This window comes from Cheilinus undulatus, linkage group 12, assembly GCF_018320785.1.
Source record: "Cheilinus undulatus linkage group 12, ASM1832078v1, whole genome shotgun sequence".
Taxonomy (NCBI): Eukaryota; Metazoa; Chordata; class Actinopteri; order Labriformes; family Labridae; genus Cheilinus; species Cheilinus undulatus.
Window position 1 is genome coordinate 15,749,953 of NC_054876.1, and position 22,168 is coordinate 15,772,120.

Consider the following 22,168-nt stretch of genomic DNA (forward strand, 5'->3'; position numbering starts at 1 on the left):
AGAGTCTGATGCTATGATGACAGTGTTTGCCTTCATATTAGTGCTACATCTTGTTGGACTAAGAAAATTCTAAGAAAACACAATGAAGAAGTTTTATTACATGCGCAAAGCTTGTGCAAAGCTTGCACCACTTGAGTGCTGGTTGCAGGATGCTAGTGCCATCACCCCAATCTACTCGTCTTCTTTTTTTGGTGAAGATTCTGCCAAGCGCTGCCAGAAAAATTCTGAATAGAGTCTTAGGGAAAAAATTTGGCTCTAAGGGTTCACACTTGCAGCTCACCTTAAAAATTTCATCAAACTTTCAGGAGTTTTGTGTGAATAGGCCTCAAGTTTCCTATTTCAGGGGTCAAAAAAGCCTCAGTTATCACATTGAAAAACAAAACACTGAGTTGTTCTTGCTTCTCAGACAGAAGGCATCATGTTTTATTAAGTAAAAGTCAAATATAAAGTTGTGTGGGTCCAGGCGTTCTTTGAAGAGGCCGATCTTCAGTCTGCACTTTAAGATGTAGAGGTGTTTTTGCTGCCTTGATCTCTACCAGGAGCATGTTCCACCACTGAAGAGCAAGAACAAGGGCCGGTCTGCTTGATACATGTTTGTTAGGTCATTTGAGAGTCTGTGGCTCCGGGCGAGAAGCAGATCAGAGAGATCTGGCTCCTGCACAGTTTACCATCGCCTAGAGGTAGAGGGGTGCCAGCCCATACTGGGATTTATAAGCTGGTAGCATGGACTTTAACCTGATTTGAACCACTGTAGGGGGGCACTGGAGGATGCAAAGGGCAGACAGGTTGTATCTAATAGAGGGGCTGAACATCTGCATAGTGAGGCAGGAAGGAGGAAAATGCTAATTTAGAGATGACTAATGCTTGCACCAGAACCTGGGCTGCAGTTTGGACAAGTTTTATCCACCTCTGCTGCTGATATGAAGGATGAACCTGCCGTAATAAGCCACAGCTGCCTCTTTAACTGATATTTATAGTTGATACATGAACTGAACGCAAATATAAGATATTTAAACTGAGAAATTTTTGCCATAAAGTAGAATAACACCAGTCTTTATATGAATCTCTAGCTTTTGACACTGATTGAAAATGTCACAAGTTTACTCCTTTAAAAGAAAGCAAGTTATTGTTCAGTTTCCCTCTCTTTAAACTGTGTGAAATCTCCTGTGCTATAGCATTGTCAGATGAAAAAAAGAAAGATGCATCAGATGCAGATAGTTCTGACAGTCCAGGGAACTTTACAGGTCCCAGTCTACTCTGCTTGAGTGTTTTCCTGAGTCCCTCTGAGCTTTCAGGGAAGCTCAAATGTCAGTCTCAGATCTCAGCTCTACCTGCAGAGTACACAAAGACCCATTCAGCTGCTCTGAGATGTCTGCCTACTTGTTATGTACAGTATGTCCGACTTGACTCAGGTGTTAGAAGCTGAAATGAAGTTGGCTGTGGTCAGTGTTCTCAGAAATTGGATTGTGATATGATGTGCAGATTTCTCTCTAGTGGGTTTTATTGGGACTGGAAGGTTGTTGTATTTTTTAACTTATTTCTTCACTTTTGTCTCTTTTCTAATATTTAACTTTTTCTTGACAAATTAAAAGAGGAAAATCGTGACAGATATTTCTAACTTAAGCTCATTATCAATTTGCTCCCAAAAAGCTCCCGTATCTTCAGCTGTGTCTGGGACCAGGATTGTCTGCTTGCACAAGTCTCAATCAGTCTGGCTCTTTTCGTGAGCTCAGGTCCATTTGTCCCAGATGCTAATCAGCAGAGCTCAGCTCTGAGGCCAGAGGCGCTTTACATGCATTTGCTGCAAAATAACACGAGCAGGCATGCCAAGCCCATCCTTCTCTGGTTTTTGTTTAAGGCCCAGGGAAAGATGTGACACATCAGGGAGGGCAAAGTGTCCCTTTGCGCCTCTGCCACGTAGCCGCGGCTCTCACAGCTGTGGGTAGCAGATGCTCTGAGGTTACAGGCACAGGCCTTCAGGGACATCAGCACTCTGCCCTCCAGGGGCTGCACACGTAACACACTCTCTGAAGAAAACTTGCTGAGAGCTTAATGGGAGTAAAATATGATGTCTGAATCACAATATGTGTTGCATAGTTTCTAGTCAGAACAGAATCTTCTGCTGAAGTTGTAATGGATGTTTATCCTTTAAAGGTCAGCATTACAGCACTTACAGATCCTGTAAAAAGATTCAAACAGGTTTCAAATAGAGGGAGATTAATATCAATGTATCTTAAAGCTAAATAAAAAGCAAACCAGGGGTGCTGATGGTCTGGTGGTTGGAGTGCATTCAGAAAGTATTCCGGCCCCCTTTACTTTTTTAGATTTTTTATATTGCAGCCTGATGATACAGTCAGTAAAACTTTTTCAATAACACTTGAAATTTGGCTCAGGTCCCTCCCATTTCTCTGGCTTTGGATCTCTCCTGAGATGTTTCTACACCTTGATTGGAGTCTACCTGTGGTAAAGTAAATTGATTGGATAAGATGTGTTAAGATACACACCTCTCTATAGAAAGCCTCACAGCTGACAATGCATATCAGAGCACAAACCAAGCCATGAGGTCAAAGGAGCTGCCTGCAGAGCTCAGAGACAGGATTGTTGCAGGGCACAGATCTGGGTAAGGCTACAGAAAAAAATCAGCTGTGCTGAAAATTCCCAAAAGCACAGTGGCCTCCATTATTCTCAAATGGAAGAAGTTTGGCACAGCCAGGATTCTTCCGAATTGATTCCACCAAATTGAGCAGTTCAGGGAGAACAGCCTTTACAAGATTCCTAGAGATCCTTGAAAAGTATTTAATAGTCTTAGATCACATGTTTGAAATTTAAGGCCTGATTAAGTCTGATTTTACCAGTGAGAGGCCTTACATTTTAGAAGACATTTACTAATCCAGCCTTTGTCTTGTAGCCAACTTTAAACCATTTTAAACATCTTCCTCCAACAATTGTTGCATAATTGTTCTCCAGATTTCAGAAAATTCATTGTTGGACTCCTAGATCCTTCTCTGATTTTTTCAGGCTCACTGTGATCAAATACAGTTGTCCAGTTCTCTAACATCTGGGCTACCGGGTTGCAAACTTAAAAATCCATGCAGCCCACCCTTATTTTAACAAGTTTTCCAAGGCAAACGGCATTATCCTGCTTTTCTTGTTAAGCTCTGCTAACCTGCTAAAATATGTTGTGATAAATATCAGTATGTGTCATATTGACAGGATTGAGGCATTAGATTTGCCAGAAATTATCTAATTTGGACGATTTTGACCAAAAAGTTTAGTTATTTCTCAGCTCAGGTCTTTAAAAGAGGTGACCAAGAACCTGATGGTCACTTTGTCTGAGCTCCAGAGATCCTGTGTGGAGATGGGACAAAGTTCCAGAAGAACAATCATCACATCTCCTCACAGGATCTCTGGAGCTCAGTCAGAGTGAACTTCGGGTTTTTGGTTACCTCTCTCACCAAGGCCATTCTCCCTCGATTGCCCAGTTTGGCTGGGAGACCAACTCTTAGGAGAGTCCTGGTTGTTCCATCTTGTTCCATTTGAGAATTATGGAGGCCACTGTGCTCTTGGGAACCTTCAGCACAGCAGAACTTTCTCTGTAGTCTTCCCCAGATCTGTGCCCTGCAACAGTCCTGTCTCTGAACCATGGTTATTATAGTTAACTACAACTAACTACATAAATAAAACTAAAATTCAAAAATGATTTTAGTTAACTGAAACTAAATAAAAACAAAGCTTTACCAAAAAACAAAAAATATCGAAAACTGTGTTGTGTGCTAACAAAACTGAAATAAAATAAAAATAGAGACAAAATATCCTTAGTTTTAGTCTTTGACACAACTTACTGACTGGAACCTACACCCAAGTCTGGGGCTTTTAAAATGGCCTGAATTCATTGGATAAGACTTCACACAGTGGTAGTTTTATGTCTGGAGTTGTATTCCAATATTATCTTTAAATAGATAAAAGGATAAGAGAAGAGTAGCCTATTTGAATATGTTTTTAAAAATGTATGATATCCCTGACAAAAACTTAAACTAAAACTAATAAAAACTAAACTAAAACGAAGCATATTGCAAAATAAAAACTAAACTAACAAACCGGCAGTAAAAACTAATCAAAACTAAACTGAAATGGGTGTGCAGATGGTTGAGTTGTTCAAGGCGCTACCCATGTACGCGGTCAGCCCGGGTTTGCATCCAGCCTGTGGCCCTTTGCTGCACGTTTCTCCCCACTCTCTTCCCTGTTTCCGAGTCTATCTGTCCACTGTCCTTCCTCTATCAAATAAAGGCATGAAAAGGCCCAAAAATAAATCTTTCAAAAACAAAAAACAAAAAACTAAAACTAAAATGAAATTGAACACAGAAAGTAAAAATGAAATAGAAATAGAAACTGATGAAAAATCCAACACTATTATAACCTGTCTCTGAGCTCTGCAGGCAGTTCCTTTGACCTCATGGCTTGGTTTTTGCTCTGATATGCATTGTTAGCAGTGAGATCACACACTTAACAGTGTGTGTGCCTTTTCAATTTATGTGCAATTAATTTGATTTACCACAGGTGGACTCTAATCAAGGTGTAGAAACATCTTAGGAGAGATTGAGAGGAATGGAAAGGTCCTGAGTTAAATTTCAAGTGCTATTGCAAAGCGTCTGAAATCTTTTGTCAATGTGATATTTCAGTTTTTTATTTTTAATAGATTTTCAAAAAATTCCACAATTTCATTTTGTCATGATGGAGAACTGAATGGTCATGTTTAGTTTATTGAATATGTTGCAGTTTGGAGCATGATTGGACAAAAACACCTGCTATAAAAAAGAAACGGGACAAAACTGACACATTTTATACCTTCTTTTCCCATCGTCATGTTTCAATTTTTGCCAATTTTGCAGAGAACTTGAAGTATTACTTCATTATCATGGGGAAAGTAGCCATTAATTGCATGAAGAGGAGATAAATTAGTTGAGATGTTGATCAAACATTTAAATTTACCCAATTTCACAGTAAAATAGGGTAAAATAAAAGGTATCAATGCATGTCCAAGAAGGACTTCATGACTTTTACCACAACCTAGTTGCGACCCACTGAAAACTACTCTGCGACCCACTTTTGGGTCCCAACCCACCAGTTGAGAACCACTGGGCTAAAGTACCTCAACCAGGCGACCTAGTTTCAAGTCCAACCTGTTCCACTTTTTCCTGCATGCCACTTCTTACTATATCTGCTTATTTCCTACTCTATCCACCATCCTATCAAAAATAAAGGCAAGAAGCTTAAAGAGTGAGGCGTTTTAATAGTTGCTAACACTGTTGTGGGGTAGCGGTCAGATGAGGTGATTAACAGCACCTCAAAAAAACCCAGCTTTTTTATAAATTCTTTAAAGGAAATACTCACAGAAGTGATTCATTTCCCATAAATAAAGCAAGCTCTGGACAATGCTATACACAATGATTACAGTATTAATAAAGAAAATTGCATTCAAGTCAAATGATTTATGTATGTAATATGTATGATTAGGCTGCCTTTTACTTATTATTTGGTATTTTACAAAACCTCATTCCTTCTGTTATTTACTGTTCTTCTTCCCCCTGTAGCTCAGAGACTTTCAGATGTAGCCAGAAGCACTCGCAGATTTTTAGTCATAGTGAGTCTTGGATTTCTTAAAACCACATAGGCATGACTGGACATGTATAAAAAAAACATGTTCAGCCAAAAGGCCAGAGCTGTCAGCTCTGAGCCTGCTCATGATAAGATAATCTGTGCTGACTGTAGATAACTGAGTGCCCTTTTTTTCTGCCCAAACCAGACCAGATCCCAGACAGGTTAAAATCCACATTAAAACCAAATGAGTGGGCACTGATTTACTACACTGTTGCACAGCCAGTGTTCTCATTTAATCATCATTTCTGTTGAGTTTGTCCATTACCGTAAAGAGCAGCAAGAAAAGGAAAAAGGAGGCATAAAAATGAAAAGTAAAAAAAAAAAGAAACAGAGGCCTGAGTATGGATGAGTAAATGCAAAAAGAAATCATCTGTTAAAATTAATTAGCCAAGCTCCTCTGAACACAAAATGACAAGACATTAAATATGTATTATTTATGAAATGTCTGTGCTCTGAGAAAAGGGTGTCTAGTGCTGTTAATTACTCAGCCATTCATTCAGAAAAGATTATTTCAAATGGAAAGTGAAAGCAAGGCTAGACAGCAAAAGAGCTGTTAGTTTCTTTCACGCTATTTTTAAATGACATTGGCAAAAATGGAAAAGCTAATTATGGTAGCTCTAAAATTCAAAGCTAATTTGAGGAGCAGCATGTCAGGTTTATTGACGTCCTCTGTGGAGTGATGTGGTTTGATGGCCACCGAGGAATCTCACTGGTGCCATGAGGGAGAGCAGAAGCGACTACAGGAAAACTAACTAACTCCATGCAGGCATGAGAATAAATTTTTATAGAAGATTTTATGCAGGAAAATAAGAATACTATAGCCTACATGTTTAAGAAGAGATTTCATTTTTGTAATTTTAAACTAGCTATGGATTTCAGTAGCAGGCTGATGCTTTGTCATATTTTACCAAGAATTCTGCAGAGCTGCAGCACGTCTGTTAATGAGTTGATCGTTAGTTTTCTTGTAAATTTTTAAGTGGATGTAAATCATCTATCCAGCCTTAAACTTCCCATGAATGTTTTGTAGTTTGTTGAATGTTGTTTACATCATTTTTGTAACTCAAGTTTAAGGTTGGGATTTACAGTAATCTCAGCGACTCTCACAACCCTCTGTGTGAGTACTCAAGTACTCACCAATCACAACAGGCCTGTCGATGGCCCAGCATGTTTTCGGTGGTGTGCTGCTTTTTAGTACTTTAAACCCAACTCTGAATGAAGGAGATGATAATGTAACTGAGGGTTATTAAGTGTATAAAGATAAAGAAAATAATAACCTGGAGCTCCGCAGACCCAAACCCTGCTCATATAGCTGTTACAGACTCTGCGTGTGATGACCTCATAATGGTTACCATAATGTGTCATGGCTTGATTTTCATTCCAGTGTGCATATTAATAAGTCAGGGCTTTCTGATGAACTGCATCAGTTCTGCATCTTAAAGACTTTAGTGTAATGCCCCGTCTAGGTTTGGCCAGGACACGACATGCAAAAGAAGCACTCAGATCTCAACGAGGACAAAGTTAAAAGTTTTAACAAAGTAAATTAAATTCACAAGAACAAAAGAATAGTTAGATACCTCAGGGTGAATAACCAATATAAGATAATAGATAATATAAAATATAAGATAATCAAAGTAGTAAAGGGGAGAGATGAACAAACAAATATACAACTCAACAAATATCAAATTAATCTCCCCGGTTAACAACATGTCCACATATTCTGGCTATTGCAATTCAAAGTAAAAGCCTTGTTTTGCATTTATGTAGAGACTCATCTCATTTTTACAGAATGCTTTTATTCAGGTTGTTTCCCAACAATAAATCAAGCCACTCTCGAGGAGATTTATTGAGGATTTATGAAGATTAACAGAGCTGTGACTGCAGGGAGCCCACCTGCAAGATAGCTCATGGACAGCCTGAACAAGAACACACCATCCCCTGGACTATAGAGAACTTATTGACTAATAAACCAGAATGCCCATCTGTGCCCTGGGGGCTTTTATTTTGAAATGCTGTTTGAGGTATCTACATAAAGTACTTCTGACGCACTGCTAGAGTAAAGACAGTGGTGATCTTGCAGAAAAGGTTTCTATTATTTGTAGATTTTTAGAACATATGTGATGTTTAGTTTACTAAGTCTTCATAGCCTCTGAAGAACTTTCAGAAGAAGTTTCAGTGTTTTACTTTTTAATGTTTTTGGGGTAATAGTGATTAATATTAACTTCAGTTAATTATTAAAAGAATTATCTGGTTGACTGCCAATAAAGTTAATGTAATTGTTAATAGATTACCTTTACCAATGTCCTGTTTTTGTTTTTAAGATTTTGGGGGGCTTTTTATGCCTTTATTTTAGTAATCAGAACAGTGGATAGTCAGAAACAAGGATGAGACGGAGGGGGAGAGACATGCAGGAAAGGCGCTCCAGGTCATGGGATACAACCTAACCACGAGGCCAGAGATGTCCAAACTGTGACTTTTGGTTGGCCTGCAGCAAATTTTAAATATATGGCCCACAGTGCTACCATGCTAATTCTGCAAACAAACATTTTGACCAGCAGAGTGTATTGATGTTTTTATTAATTTGTGACTACACTGAGACGACACTTTAAATGGTAAACATACTGGCAAAATAGCAGCCCTGATAGTGTTCCAGGTACATAGCCAGGGTCAACCAAGTCACCCTGACATCTGACTGGCCTCCCCAGAATCCTTAAATTGATTGTCTGTTTGCCTTGTCAACCACTAACTAGCACACTCAATCACTAAGCATATCTACATTAGCTGGTTTATAATTTTAATATCCTCAAGGTGTTGTATATGAAAGTGGCACCACCATTCTTTTATGTTTCAATATGTGGCCATCTCACTAGGCCATCCACGAGGCTCTGTTTTGATTAACTTTTCCCACCTTTGTATTTTTGTCTCAGTTGATGGAAGTTCTTCCAGCTGTAGACTGTTCAGAGGTTCTTAGGCACTGGAAGCTACACTGTATAAGACACCGCATTGAAAGTGCATTTCACTGACAGGATGTTAAAACAGCACATCTTAACTCTAGACAGGAGTTATACTATTGCTGGTGCAACAGGCTGCATGATCAATCTGGGGGTTATTGCAAGTGTTAGGAAAGTTTTAATTATGCTGCAGAGACTGCTATTCAGTTAACATCGGGACCATGGGATATGCTTTAAAACTAGTATATTAGTTAATATGCTGTCTTTCTGTGGGATTTAAATTAAGTGTAATCACAAACTTGGTGCAGAACGCTGGCAAAGTTATGAAAATGTTTTCATATCCTAAAGTCAGGGAGCATGACGCTATCTTTTATCATCACCGTGATTAGTTTTATTTTCAAACTTGTGCAAAAAAAGGGCAGCAGTGCTTTCAAGGTCTGTGATTCCTCCTTAAAGGCAGTCACCTGGCAAAGTGGGAACGAGAGCAGGGCATTTATCCACTTAAAGAGCACCACCCCGATGATGTCAGTAACAGATGACTGTGAGACACTCCCCTCTCCGTTGCCCCGTAGCCGGCTTTGGTCACCGAGGCCAAAGAGGGAAAGAGGGTGGGGGTAGGGGGAGATAATTACCAGTATAAATGAAGCCCCGTGAACGATTCGCACTGCTGGGTCCCCTGATCTAGTCTCCAAGGCAACCTCAGCACGCTCATTTGTTTTGTAGATGAGTAATTACATCCAATTAGTGGCCAGTGGAAAAAAAGGAGTCCAAGAAAGGCCCATTGTTCTGGATAGATTGTGTGAATATTAATAGTGGGGAGGTCTGAGGCGCAGTGATATGATCGGTGATACTGATGCAGCTGTGGGCACACTCTGCCCAGTCTCATCCTGCATAACAGATCAGATAGCCACTGATGAAAATATATGGCTTTGAGAGCGTGTGCCAGCGTGTGTTTACGTGTGAGTGTCTGAGTTGGTGTCCAGCTGCCTCGATCCAGGAAACAAAGACTGGACAGTGAGACAAACAATTTGAAAACTTCTTACACCTGAAAACGTTGTTACCTGGATAAATGGAAGACACACTAACCAAATGTAAGACGATCTATAAGCCTTTACTCTGAGAGGAGGTGTTTACTGTACACTGTTGACTGGTTTGTCATTACTCACTAACGCCGAGTGCTGCAGGATAGGTGTTAGCTGATAGATTTAGAGGGTAAATTACTTTAGCTTGTTGTTCATTGTCCTCAGGGATTGGTAATAAACTTGAATGACTTTCTTCACACAGAAGAGAGCAGTCACGATGTGAATTTAGCCCCACGTGAACCCATCGTTAGTCTGCCTTAACACGTTTTTGAGTTTAGATTACATCAAGACTGATGTTGGAAATTTTGGTTGTCTTGCAGTCTGAGCAGTGTACAAGACAGTTTACTGCATTTTGTTGCAAGGTCCCTTCAAACTATGCAATGCTTGTTGTTGGCAGTGAAAAAGGGAAAATGTTGTAATCTGCTGTATAGACTATATTCACAAGGCAGTCTGTGATGTCACCCCTAGGGTGGGACAGTTAAATGTTATATCTGACTCAGTGCCTCCAGGATTTAAGTCTAATGAGGGTTGAGTTTCAGAAAGATTTTTGTCATTTACCACCTGATTTATAAGCAGTTCCAAAGACCATGGATGGTAAAAATGCAGTGAGTCATCAGGCGCCATTTCAAATGAAGGAATGTATTTTGTTGTTGTCTGCAAAAACCTTGTATCTCCATTTTTCATTAGTTTTTTTTTTTTAACCCAGTGGTTTTGGTCACCCTTTATGCCTGTCAGTGGATTTTTACCAATTTAAAGCATTTTTAAACCAGTGAAAACATTCGTAGAGTTTTTGCCTAATTCCTTAGGATCCTATGTCCATTTTTGCTGGCCCGAAAACTTGTAACTGGGTCAATGATACATAAGGCTTCATTCATTGTGGTTGCGACACCTTACATTTGCAACTTATATCGAATGAACAGGGAAAATATTGTGACTTTTATTCTTGTAAGAAAGTGTACACAAATTTTTAAAACAAAATTAAGAGTTTAATGGTAAAATAAGCAGTTGTAAGTTGGTTACATTGGATGTACCACCTGACATGGACAGTTTACCCACCCAACTGAAAATATAGTTTTATCTTTATTTAAAAAAGGGTCCGCAAACCATTTTACTCAGCCATGAGTGTCAGCTTGAGTTAAATAAATGAGAAATTATGCTGCAATCTGCTTTTATCACCTAATTTGTAAAATGAAATACCCATTATTATGGTTGCTTTACCCTGATATTTAAGAACTTGCAAATTGCAGGACAGAAGTCTTTTGATGATCTTACTAACTTTCAGATAATACATTTTAATAACATTTGTTTATATAAAATATTTCAAACACAAAATCATGCCAAAGTATTCTAATTTAAATTCCTCACAATTAAATTGCCATTTTGAATAGCATCAGCAATTTGTTCACTGACTTGGACGGTTGAGCAACTGACATTTTTAGGGTTTGAGATGCAGAAATATGAAATTAATGACATTATTTAAATTTACTAAGAGTGTTTTCAAACAAGGTAGCTTTTGTAGAATAAATTGAAATATGCCATGAAGCAAAAAAAAAAAAAAAAAAGAAAGAAAAGGAAATAATAGATTAGGACACAAAAACCCAACTACATTTTTGACTGAGGTAAAATCTAATGACACATACCAAAAAACATTATGCCAACTATGACAACGTAGTGTTTAATTAAAAAGAGAAATTATTTTTGTTTATTTCCTGAAAGCAGGGATTTTGAAGATAAAGAGGTTTACAGTACGTCTGAGAATCATGGATATGACAGAAAACACATAATTTTATATATTAAAGTCCCTGTAAAGTGATTTTTTTAAAAAATCTGTATTTTAGGTTTGTTGTATAACAGGCCACTGTGTTATGAACCACCAGGCCAAGCCAGACCAGAATTCTCTGTCAAGACTGGTGATGTCATGGGCTCCTGTATTTGCCCTGCTCAAATTAAACCCAGTCAGGAAAGAAGTGAACAACTTTCTAAAGGTCTGGATACAAAATTCAGTCAAACACAGATCTCAGAACCGTATTCCAACGTATTACAAGGCAAAACTTCATGCATGTCATTTTTTCATACAACACACTGTTAACTTTGTTGCCTTCTCTTGACTTTTTGATGGACATTTTTTCACATTACTGTGAAATACAAGCAGCAATCTCGTGTTAAAAACGAAGCCTGTGAAGAAATGCAAAAAAAGCTGCAGTTCTTTGAGTGTCCACTTGAGGCTGGCTGCAAAAGCCCAAGAAATGTCCATTAACACCTTTACTAAAACGCCCGCTTTCAAAGCAGGAAAAAAAACATTTATAGCCTGGTGCGGAAAAGTCTTTAATCTGAATAGTTTATGTCTTTAGCCACACATACTATACAAGGTGTTTTTTCTGTTTTCAGTATAATAGGCTGTATAGTTTTGAACTGAAAGACATGGTTCTAACTATTTGCAAGATGGCTTAAAGCCTGCCTCAGTTCCATACCTTTCTCTGTTTCTATGTTTTGGAGCTCAGTGGATGATGTTATTGAGTCTACATCCATGTTTAGTACAGTGCATGGTATAATTGATTCAGGCATTAGTGAAACAATAACCTTTGATTCCTCTTAGCATTTGCACAAGAATATTGATTTTTTAACGATGAAAACCATCCATCAGCAGCTCTTTCCTGTTTTCACTTCACAGTGTCTTACTGTCTGATATTGTAAACATTGTTAATGATACTGGTGTCTAGAAAGAATAAAATTAATTGGAATTGTTTATCGACAAAAACAATCGGATGTTCAGTGTAAGCACCCACACTGTGGCCGGTCAATATATCTGTGCAGTGGGAGCATAAAAGTCAAAGGTTCTTGTCTAGCAGAGAGGCTGATATAAACTTGCACTGTCAGTAAACACAGCAAACCAAACACAACAGTTTCTACTCAGATTAATATGGTTCAGTTACCTGCAATAACAAGCTTTCCTCAACTGCAGAGAATTTTCTTATCTAAAGGCTCACTTAGATAATAAAAAAAAATATTTGACGAAAAATGAAAAATGTATTTGATGTTTTTAAAAGATGATGTAGCTTTGACCTAAAGATGCCTGATCTTTTGTTACACTTTGGTAAATAGTTTTACAGTATTTGAAAAAGAGCATGTTCATTGATGAAGCATGGTAAATTATTATAATACAGAAAGTAATGCTCATTACAGTGTCAGCACTGTTCTAAGCTGATGCCATATTTAAATAGCTTCTTCTCTATGAGATCCCAATAACATGGTTTGTCAAATGTTTTTTTCCCTGCTATAATTATTCCATTGATCGGGTTTTCCTCATTAGCAAGGCCAATCAATTTTGGGTGACATTTGTCCAAGTGAAGAAAATGGAATGATTGGTTCTTGAGCTTTGTTCAATGTGTCAGGCTTTATGTGACGTACGTGGGAAGCCTGCCGTATTTGGAGCCTATAATTTGATGAGTGGGCAGACAGCCCACAAGTGGTGAGATCAGAGTGCTAAAAAGCACTGGCGGAGAGAAACATGGCTGGTGCTTACATTCCATTTGGCAGAAGTGGACTGTCTCCCTCTGAATGGGTAGAGGTGAAGTGGCTTTGAATGGCTGTTCGCTCCAGGACCCAAATAAAAAAACAAACACACAGCGGGGGAAACCCAGCATGGAAAAGCCAGTGTCACCAATCTGAGTCCCTCACGAGTAGATTAACTCTGTTATCAAAGAGGTGTGAGAGGGACCCGTTTCTTTTAATTGCACCCTTTATATGAGCAGCTTGTCTCAGATTAAGAGGACAAGCAATAAATGTCAGCACGACTTATTGCTGAAAGACATTTTCTAAACTGTTGATAATCCGCCATCTGTGTCAAAGAGAGAATCATTGGAAGAGGCCAGTCTGAGACGTGCTCAGAGTATTTAGTGCACTTCTGAACGCCTGTCATCAATAAACACAAATGTCTCTGTATCTCACTCAAATAAAAACCTTATCATCTGTTGCTTTTGTTCACAAAAAGAAGCTTTAAATTAATTATTGATTGGTGCACTTGTTGTTTCTTTTCATTTAAATGACAAAAGCTTCCTGCAGGTATGTCAACAAGGAGTGGCTGGTTTGAAATGAGAAATGTATTGAGCTGTGTTTTAATGATTCTCCAGTTTTATCTCACCCTTTAATGATTAAAAGAAAACACAGACAGGTTAATTGTTGAGAGGCAAAATATCAAAGCTGTGGCCTAATTGTATATTTTGTATTTATTGTTGTTCAGCTCAAGCCAAGACATTATATTATCTCAGGAGATTTTTATTGGCAGTAATCACAGTCACCATTTTTTTCTGACATCAGGCTCAGGGTGGGACGCTCCAATTCTCTTATTATGTGTTTCTGGTTTTTGGTTGCATCAGTGATGAAAATGTGGCAAATGGGTTTTATTTGATTGCTTGAGAAAGATCTACCAACAAGGGGAAAGATGCATGAAAATACAATAAATATCAGCTTTATTGGCCAAATATGCTTACGCAACTAGGAATTCTACTCCAGTTAACTTTGTTTTCATAGTACAGGAACTACACATTAAATACAAAAAATAAATGGGCTGAAAAAGGATGCAACAAAATGAGATTTAGATGTGTACAAGCTGTTAAAGGTGTGATTTCTTGAATATACAAGTCTGTGTGCATTGATATTGTTGCAAAGAATTTACGACAGAAAGCCTTCTTACAGCACTTGAGTTACAGTGACTAGATTAATGACTTGCAGTAACTGAGTATGGCAGATAGATTTAATTAGTAATTATATGATAAGTGGATTAATTATTGCAAATATGCATGTAAGGTGAGGCATTTTACCAAAGAGAGTCACTGGCCTCTATAATTCTCAGATGGAAGAAGTTTGGCACAACCAGGACTCTTCCAAGAAATGGTGACTGAGCAGTCGGGACCTTAGAACCAGATGGTCACTCTGACTAAGCTCCAGAGATCTTATAAAAAAGTCATAGACTTATTAAACATCGTACTTGATATATGCCTCTCCTATTTTATTGTACAATGCTATTTGTAGGTAATGTTAGCCTAAAGCTAATCCATAGCTAAAAGCAACGTAAGGTCCTTAGCTAATTTGATTGTGAGCTAGGTGTAGCTAAATGCTAACTTTATCTTAATAAGTGTTTGATGTTACAGTAAAGGCATGATCAAACTTTTGACGCTATATTTGATAATACTGTGTGATAGGGCTAATAGAGCTAATTTGCTATCTTGCATGCAACCGTCAGTAGACATATTTTATCTTTAATCACTGTCAAAAAGCTAATGTTTGGGGTGCAGATGGTCTAGTGGTTAGGTCACACCTCATGCACAGAGGCTATAGGCCCTGGAGCGGTCAGCCTAGGTTTGAGTCTGACCTCTGGCTCCTCTCCAGATTTTCTCTATCCTTTTTCAGTTCCTGTTCTTCATGCAGCTTTAACACACAGCAAAACAATGTTATGGGAGCAACTGAGCTACTCACCTTGAGTTATGTCTGGGAAAAATGGATTCAATGTGAAGTCAAAGGTTTTTCAGGGGCAGATATCCGTTAGTGTATGGCTGAGGTATTCAAAAATACATCTTAGTCTGTTGTTCAAGGACCAAATGTAAAGGGGTCCTGGCCACATGGCTGCAGCTGCTGGGGAGGGAGGGCAGAGAGGGCCAATTAAAGCTGACAAAATGCACGAATGTACCTTTAAATGGTGAAACTCACCATCCAAGCTATGCTGCACAATTTGGACTTTTGATTTTGACAATGAAAAAGTTGATTACCCCAATGATGGAGTCCCCCTCCCCTCCCCCTCCCCACCCTATACTGTATCTCCCAGGCCTCCCCGATTATGGGTTTTACTCTGCGCCCAGTGACCAGAGGGGGGGGCCCTGCTCCTTTGCTGACTATGGCTCCCTGGGGCCCCAAGCGGCTCAGATGCTGCACAGTGAGCATGCCACCTCCGCCTGCAACTCCCCCCTCCAGCACCTACACAGCCCGGATCAATTTAAGAACCCAGGTTTGTATATGCGCATCTATCTCATCCACGTTTTGGAGTTTTCAGTTTGATTCATGACATTATCCCATGCAGATGATCTAATCTTTTTTTTTTTTAAATATATATTATTATTTTTATATTTCTCCTTCTTTTGTTAAGGAAAGAAAAAAAAACCCTTCAAAAAAATCTAAAAAAAAAACTCATGCTGGCAAACAGCATTGCATGTCCTTCCTCCTTTCTTCAGTTTTTAATGTAGATTTTTCTGTTTCTTTGTGACGTTATGTTCCAGCCTCTGCTTGCACATAAGGGGCCGACACATACAGAATGTAATCCTTCATTTGCATGTGAACAAAATGACTACTGATGATGTCGGAGAGTTTGCTAGCCTCTCTGACATAGCTGAAGTTGATGGGAATTTTTTAGCTGCAAAGGAACGAGTTAAGTGTGGGAGTGAGAGTCATTCTTGTTATTCTAGCCCTTTTCAGTATTTTAAGTGTGAGAATGATTGCCCCGTGTTATTAGTTTGTGATTCTTACTGGGATCAGTGGAAATGCTGAACACTTGGTAGACTCTTAAAGGACAACATTTTTGCATAATACAGCCATTTCTCTACAACACAAGAACATTTTCATCCTTTTCTTATCTTTCTTATGTAATCATAGCTTTCAAAAGCCAGGGAAAAGATTCCACTGACAAGTTAAATTTAGTGCACATTGACATTTCAATACCTGCATGCAGTGAGTCAGAAATACTAGGAAATTATCCCCTTCCTTTAAGATAAGGCAGAAGAAATATTAGTATTATGTGACTTTCTTTTGTATTTTGATGGTTACATGTAAATAATCTTGTTGGCACTTACATGACATACCACCAATGTTTACTTCATTTATTAGTATGCAGAAAGGAGCTCTAGTTTAGTGCTGTGCAGTGGTGCATTGTGGGAGATGTGCCAGTGTCAGTGCTGACCTACACACAGCAGTTGGGTTCTCTGCCTCTGGAGACTCACAGGCCCCCTGCTGGGTTTAAAATCTGCTGTAGCCTTCAATCTCATACCTTCACTCCTGTGTCTCCACCTCCACTTCACAATAACAGCAGCCAGACATATTGCAAACAAAAGGGTTTGTGCTCTCACCCTTTTGGACCAATGAAGTAATTGTGTAAGTGTGGGGCCAACTCTCCCTCTGATGGTTAAAGTGTTGGCCAGCTGCCTCGGGCAGATGTTGGCATTTCCTGCAGACTGACGTTAGCACAGCGCAGAGCAGAAAACATGGGCAGGCTGCAGAGAGACAGCTGTGCAGATGTGATTTTCTGCAGTTGTGAAGAGTTTCTTGTAGTTTTACTTTCTTTCTCATATAACACTTACAGAGGTGAGCCAGCACCACAGGCATGGTTCAACATTCTCTTGACTTCCTATAGATCTGTCAAGCCGTATAAAGTGCTTTTTTTCATAAACACTTGCATCACAGAGGGGAGCTAGTTTCTCTATATAACTTCAGATGCACCCATCAATACCAATGCTTCTGTAGAGTAAAATGCTTGGTTGTAGTAGATTAAGATATTAAACATTATAAACTTAGCACAAAAAGTAGGGACATTTGTGTTTGGTAGATTATTTCTTTGTTGTAAGAATGTGTCTTGGTGATAAATCTTGTACTGTTTGAAAGCCTGTTTATTACCCTTTTCAATAGTGCCACATTTGTAAGGAACATGCATTTGTGGGATGAGCAGCAGAGCTGAGTATGTGGGTTACACCCATGAAAAATTTGCCAGATCTTCTCTGGCAATGCCAAACAGCTGATTCTGCCATTGACTCTTTTTGAAGACACAAGACATATTGGCAGTTTGACAGTTTATTCACTTAAACAGCAGCCATACACAGCCACTACAGCCTGGCACCTCCTCCTCATGCTGGTCACCAGCCTGATCAATCACTACTGTGGGATGGCATCCCATTCTTCAACCAGCATTTGTCCCAAGTCAGTCAGTGTGGCTGTGTTGGTCACTCTGGCAACAACTGCATGCCTAAGCTGATCCCACAAGAGTTCACTGCCAAGTCATGGAGACGGTTTCTAAATAAAACACTCTCTGTGGGTGTGAGTATTGTCATCTTGGAGGGTGGAGTTCAGTCCCAGACTGTGGAGATGCGGGATTGCCACTGGTTACAGAATCTCATCTTGATATCTTTCTGTTCTGAGATCGTCTCCAATGATGACAAGCCTGGTTTTTCCAGAGAGGGAGATGCCGCCCCATGCCATCACACTGCCTCCACCCAAAGATGTTACTACATCAGTGTTCTCCACATCTTCTCCACACTTTGATGCTATGATTCAACTACCATAGGCAGACTCTGGACTCATCGCTGAACATAACATTCCTCCACAGCAGCAAAATAAGCTGTTTGGCATTGGCAGAGAAGATTTGGCAAATTTTTCATGGGTGTAACCCACATACTCAGCTCTGCTGCTCATCCCACAAATGCATGCTCCTTACAAACATGGCACCATTTAAAAGGGGAAATAAACAGGCTTTCCAGTGGTATAAGATTCAATGTCAGAAGCATTGTAACAACAAAGAAAAAAATCAAATAAACACACACTTACTTAGTTTTTATACTAAGTGCAGTAGACAGGATCAGAAAGGAAAGGAATCCTTTTTATATTTTCGTATCATCAATTCTGATTTTGTGAAGTTGCGCTGTTTGTGTTTTCTTGGTCGGTAAAACACAGTTTAATTTTCACCTGAGAGGGCACATTCTTATCCTGAGTCAGTCAGCAGAGTTTGATTACATCATAACACAATTTATGTGCTTGTTGTCTGTGAAATAGGCTGTATATTTGTAGCCAACCCCCGCCCTAATGATATGAAAATCACATTATAGTTAACAGAATCACAATTCTGCTGTTTGTTTGGATGTTTTTCTTGAAATAGAAAAAAAGCAAATGATTTTGATATAAATAATCTAAAATTTTGGGTACATTAGGCTCCTTAAGATCATGATTACCCATTATGTCAGGACTGCTCCATACAAAGTGATGCAGATGGCTCACAGATTCCCATCCTCACAGGGAAAGTGGAATTGTTTCCATTTACAATTTGATGGCAAATCTTGCTAATAAGTGCTTTTCTTGTGTACTGTTTGTACTAAGATGCTATATTTCAGTGAGTCAAAGTGAAGTAAACACAAGCTGAAGACAGTGACAGACAAAGCAGCACACTGTGTTCTGTACACATTTAGACCATCATTATTTCAGGGCTTCCCATTTTTTACGCCACACACAAGTCACTTCGAGCACCACATAATTTTCTCTCCAGACTTTTTTGTCCTTTGAGAACCCTAAGAAAGACTTCGCACTATCAGTCCTTATTAAAGAAAATCAAAATGAATAGTGACACACTAGTCTGTGTCACGGTTGGCTCTTCTTCGGAACAAAACAATCTGACCCACATTGCACTCAGGCTTGTTTTGCTCCCAAAGCCAAACAGAGAACCAGAGCAGTCCCGAACATTTAAATGGAAAAATAAGCTTCACAGGGAGATGAGGTGGGGGGTGTGGTGGTGGTGGGAGGGCTCTCTAATAAAAAATCACCAGTCACAGGAAATGAGGATTGCCATTTCAACTGAAAAAAAATCCTTAATTATATAATAAGGCAGCCTAGTAGGGGCTGTGCAGGCAAGATAAGAGCAGTAGCTGCACACTGTTTAAAATCCTTACAGTTAAACACAGTGTCAACTCCACTAGATGTGTGTTTAGGGAGATGGCTTAATTTTTCTAGAGTGTTATACGCAGATACAGCGTGTTTAAGGTACTTCTCTTAGGCCTGACCTGCTTAATAAAGCTCTGATAGTGTTGTGTTAAACATGGAGACATTGATACAGTTTGTATACTGTGTTTATCTGCATGAAAACATTGGATATTTCCCAGTCTTACTCTGTTATTTCTCTTCTATAAAGGCTTCCTTGTACACACAATATAGAGCGTGTTCTGTGCTCAGAGTGAATTTCTGTTTTATGCAGTTTTTTCCCAGTCTTGTCTTTGAATAAGGGTGAGACGGAGGGTTATGTGAAGCTGACAGCAGAGGAGATTGCTGTTAAGAGATCACAGCGTTTTTCTTTCTCCATGCCTGTTTTTTCCCCCTGCATCGCCAGTGTTGTTGGCCTTTAGTAGGCATCTGGATTTTCAAAAGACATTTTATTAGTCTGAGTTGCTCTTACTCACAGGGCAAAGGTGGTAAGTCATGTACAGTATTTCTTTTTAATCCCCCCTTGAGTTGGGACCCGCAGAAGAAGCCGGGTCAAGCTTTTATATTTCCCCCTCATGCCTCTTTCTCTTGTCTCACATACCGTCTTTTGTTTTATGCCTCGAGTTACATCAGCAGCCTGAAAAGCTGAGACGCGCAGCTCAAAAGTGTGGAGAATATTTTTAGCAGATTCTTGCCAGTTTCTATGAATCATTCGGTTATAAAGAGAAGCATAAAAGTCTGGGTGCAAAATGCTCAAATGAAGTCAAAATACTCCTGTGTTGCTCTTCTTATTCAACAGCGTTGTTTTCCCAGTACTCCTTCACATTATGCATGGCAACATTTACACTGCAACCTTACTAGTTTAATAGCATGCTGGAAGTCTTTTCTAGCAGTGTGCTTGTTTTGTGTTGTGCATGTTTCTACAAAGTGAATGTTACTCCTATGCATTAAACACAGCATGTAGATTATAATTAGAATATCATACTGGATTCAACCTCAAATTCTGGCTGTTGAAACTTTAATCCTGGACCATTTATCCTATAGATATCACATAAATTTGATAAAATACTTGTTAAAACAGTAAGTATCTCTCTTTTGAGACAATCATGAATCCAGTGATGTGTTCTTTTATCTAAACTTGTCCATAGTGAATAAGAATCGGACTGTATTGTCTTTATAAACCGCTCTGCTCTCTGCTGTGTTTGTATGCAGGCACCAACCCGTCAAGGCCTGGAGGTTTCCCCGGTGCTAACAGTCCAGGGCCTGTGGCTGACCTGTACGGACCCAGCAGCCAGGATTCAGCCGTGGGAAACTACATCAGTGCTGCTAGCCCTCAACCAGGCTCTGGGTTTGGCCCCAGCATCACAGTGAGTACACAAATGCACATTTCTCTTTTGCACATTTAGCTCAGCTGCCTTTTTGTGTCAGAATAACATCACTAAAATTAGACACTAAGCCAATGCACGCTGTGTATGATTGCAACTTTATGTAAAGCAATTGAATAAAAACAGAGCTTACTGATTATAAAACATACTCTTCCACTTTACTGACCTGAAACAAGCACCACCTAGCTCTTGGCTAAATGCTAAATCCAGATAAACTCAAAGCAACCATTCATTACAGTGTAAGAGCTTGGGCTATTCCTCTGCTGTCACTGAGTTCAGAGGTCCAATAAGCATTTTGTACATCAGCGCAAACCCTGTCCAAGCCCTCAAAGTTATCTGTGTTAAATGCAAATGTTTATTCCCCTTAGCTGTTGCACAAATCACCTCACTTCTGACTCCGTGTCACCTTCCCAGAACAAATTTCCTTTATTTTTAGAAGCCCATCTGTCCCAGCACTCAAGCCTGCTCTGTCACCATGCAGGACAAAAGCTTCCAAGCAGGTTTTGTCTCTCTCAGTGTCCTTGTCCAGGCATAGCCACTCAGCCAGGTGCTGTTGTAGGGTGCCATGTCCACTCATAGGTGTAACACTGGACCATGTTTACTGCCTGTGGAAGTGTGTCCTGGCCTGTGTGTGGGTTTAGGTGATGTGCCACTACAAAATGCTTGGAAAGTCTCAACCTCAGTGATGCTGCCAATAAAGCCGGACTCTGAGAGGACAGTGGAGCTTTATAATCATTAGGAATATAGCTGACAAATAGCTTACTATGTTATAGCTGTACGTTTTGAAGAGACTCAGTTGTGACTTCAGTTCAGTAAATCTTAAGGGTTCTGTGAGGAAATCTTATTTAGTTATGAAACAGATGCCTCTTTATGACTTTTTGAACTAAACCAGACCATCAGCAATAAAACGGGTCATTCTTATTATTTAAGTCCGAAACAACTGCTGCGGGGTGGGTCTCAGATGTGATGAATTACAACAGCCACAGCAAAGATTCACAGTGAGCGAGATCGTTTACCTTAAAAAAAGGGGGTTTAGCCCAATTTAGGAGGGTCCACAGACATGCTATCTAGACATCGCAGTTATATGCACGCAATTAGAATGTTAAACAAAAAAAAAAAAAAATACGTTCACGCAAAAATGACAGTTTCACAAAAAAAAAAAAAAAAAGTCATCTTGAAGAGTAGTGGTTCTCAACTGGAGGGTAAGGAACCAAAAGTGGGTTGCAAAGCCATTTTCAGTGGGTTGCAAATGTGTGCCTGGAAAGAAAATATGAGGCAAAAAAGTCTATAATGTGCTTTTATTTTGAAGGATACTTCTCAGTTTCTTTGCTTCTCTTCATCTTTTGTTCCATCTCTAATCAAAATGGCACCATTT

The 22,168-nt window shown here is 39.3% G+C and overlaps 1 protein-coding gene across 12 annotated transcripts in view; it reads left to right on the forward strand.

The window, feature by feature from the left end:
- The window catches only part of LOC121518815 (RNA-binding protein Musashi homolog 2), a 479,548-nt gene that overhangs the window by 443,131 nt on the left and 14,249 nt on the right, over nucleotides 1-22,168 (forward strand). For 7 of the 12 annotated variants that reach the window (XM_041801448.1, XM_041801443.1, XM_041801444.1 and 4 more), the window contains 2 exons: nucleotides 15,510-15,689; nucleotides 20,621-20,775. In XM_041801448.1, the coding sequence (XP_041657382.1) occupies nucleotides 15,510-15,689; nucleotides 20,621-20,775 (335 nt within the window). The remainder of the gene's footprint in view (nucleotides 1-15,509; nucleotides 15,690-20,620; nucleotides 20,776-22,168) is intronic. The other 5 variants (XM_041801450.1, XM_041801449.1, XM_041801452.1 and 2 more) reach the window with 1 other exon arrangement.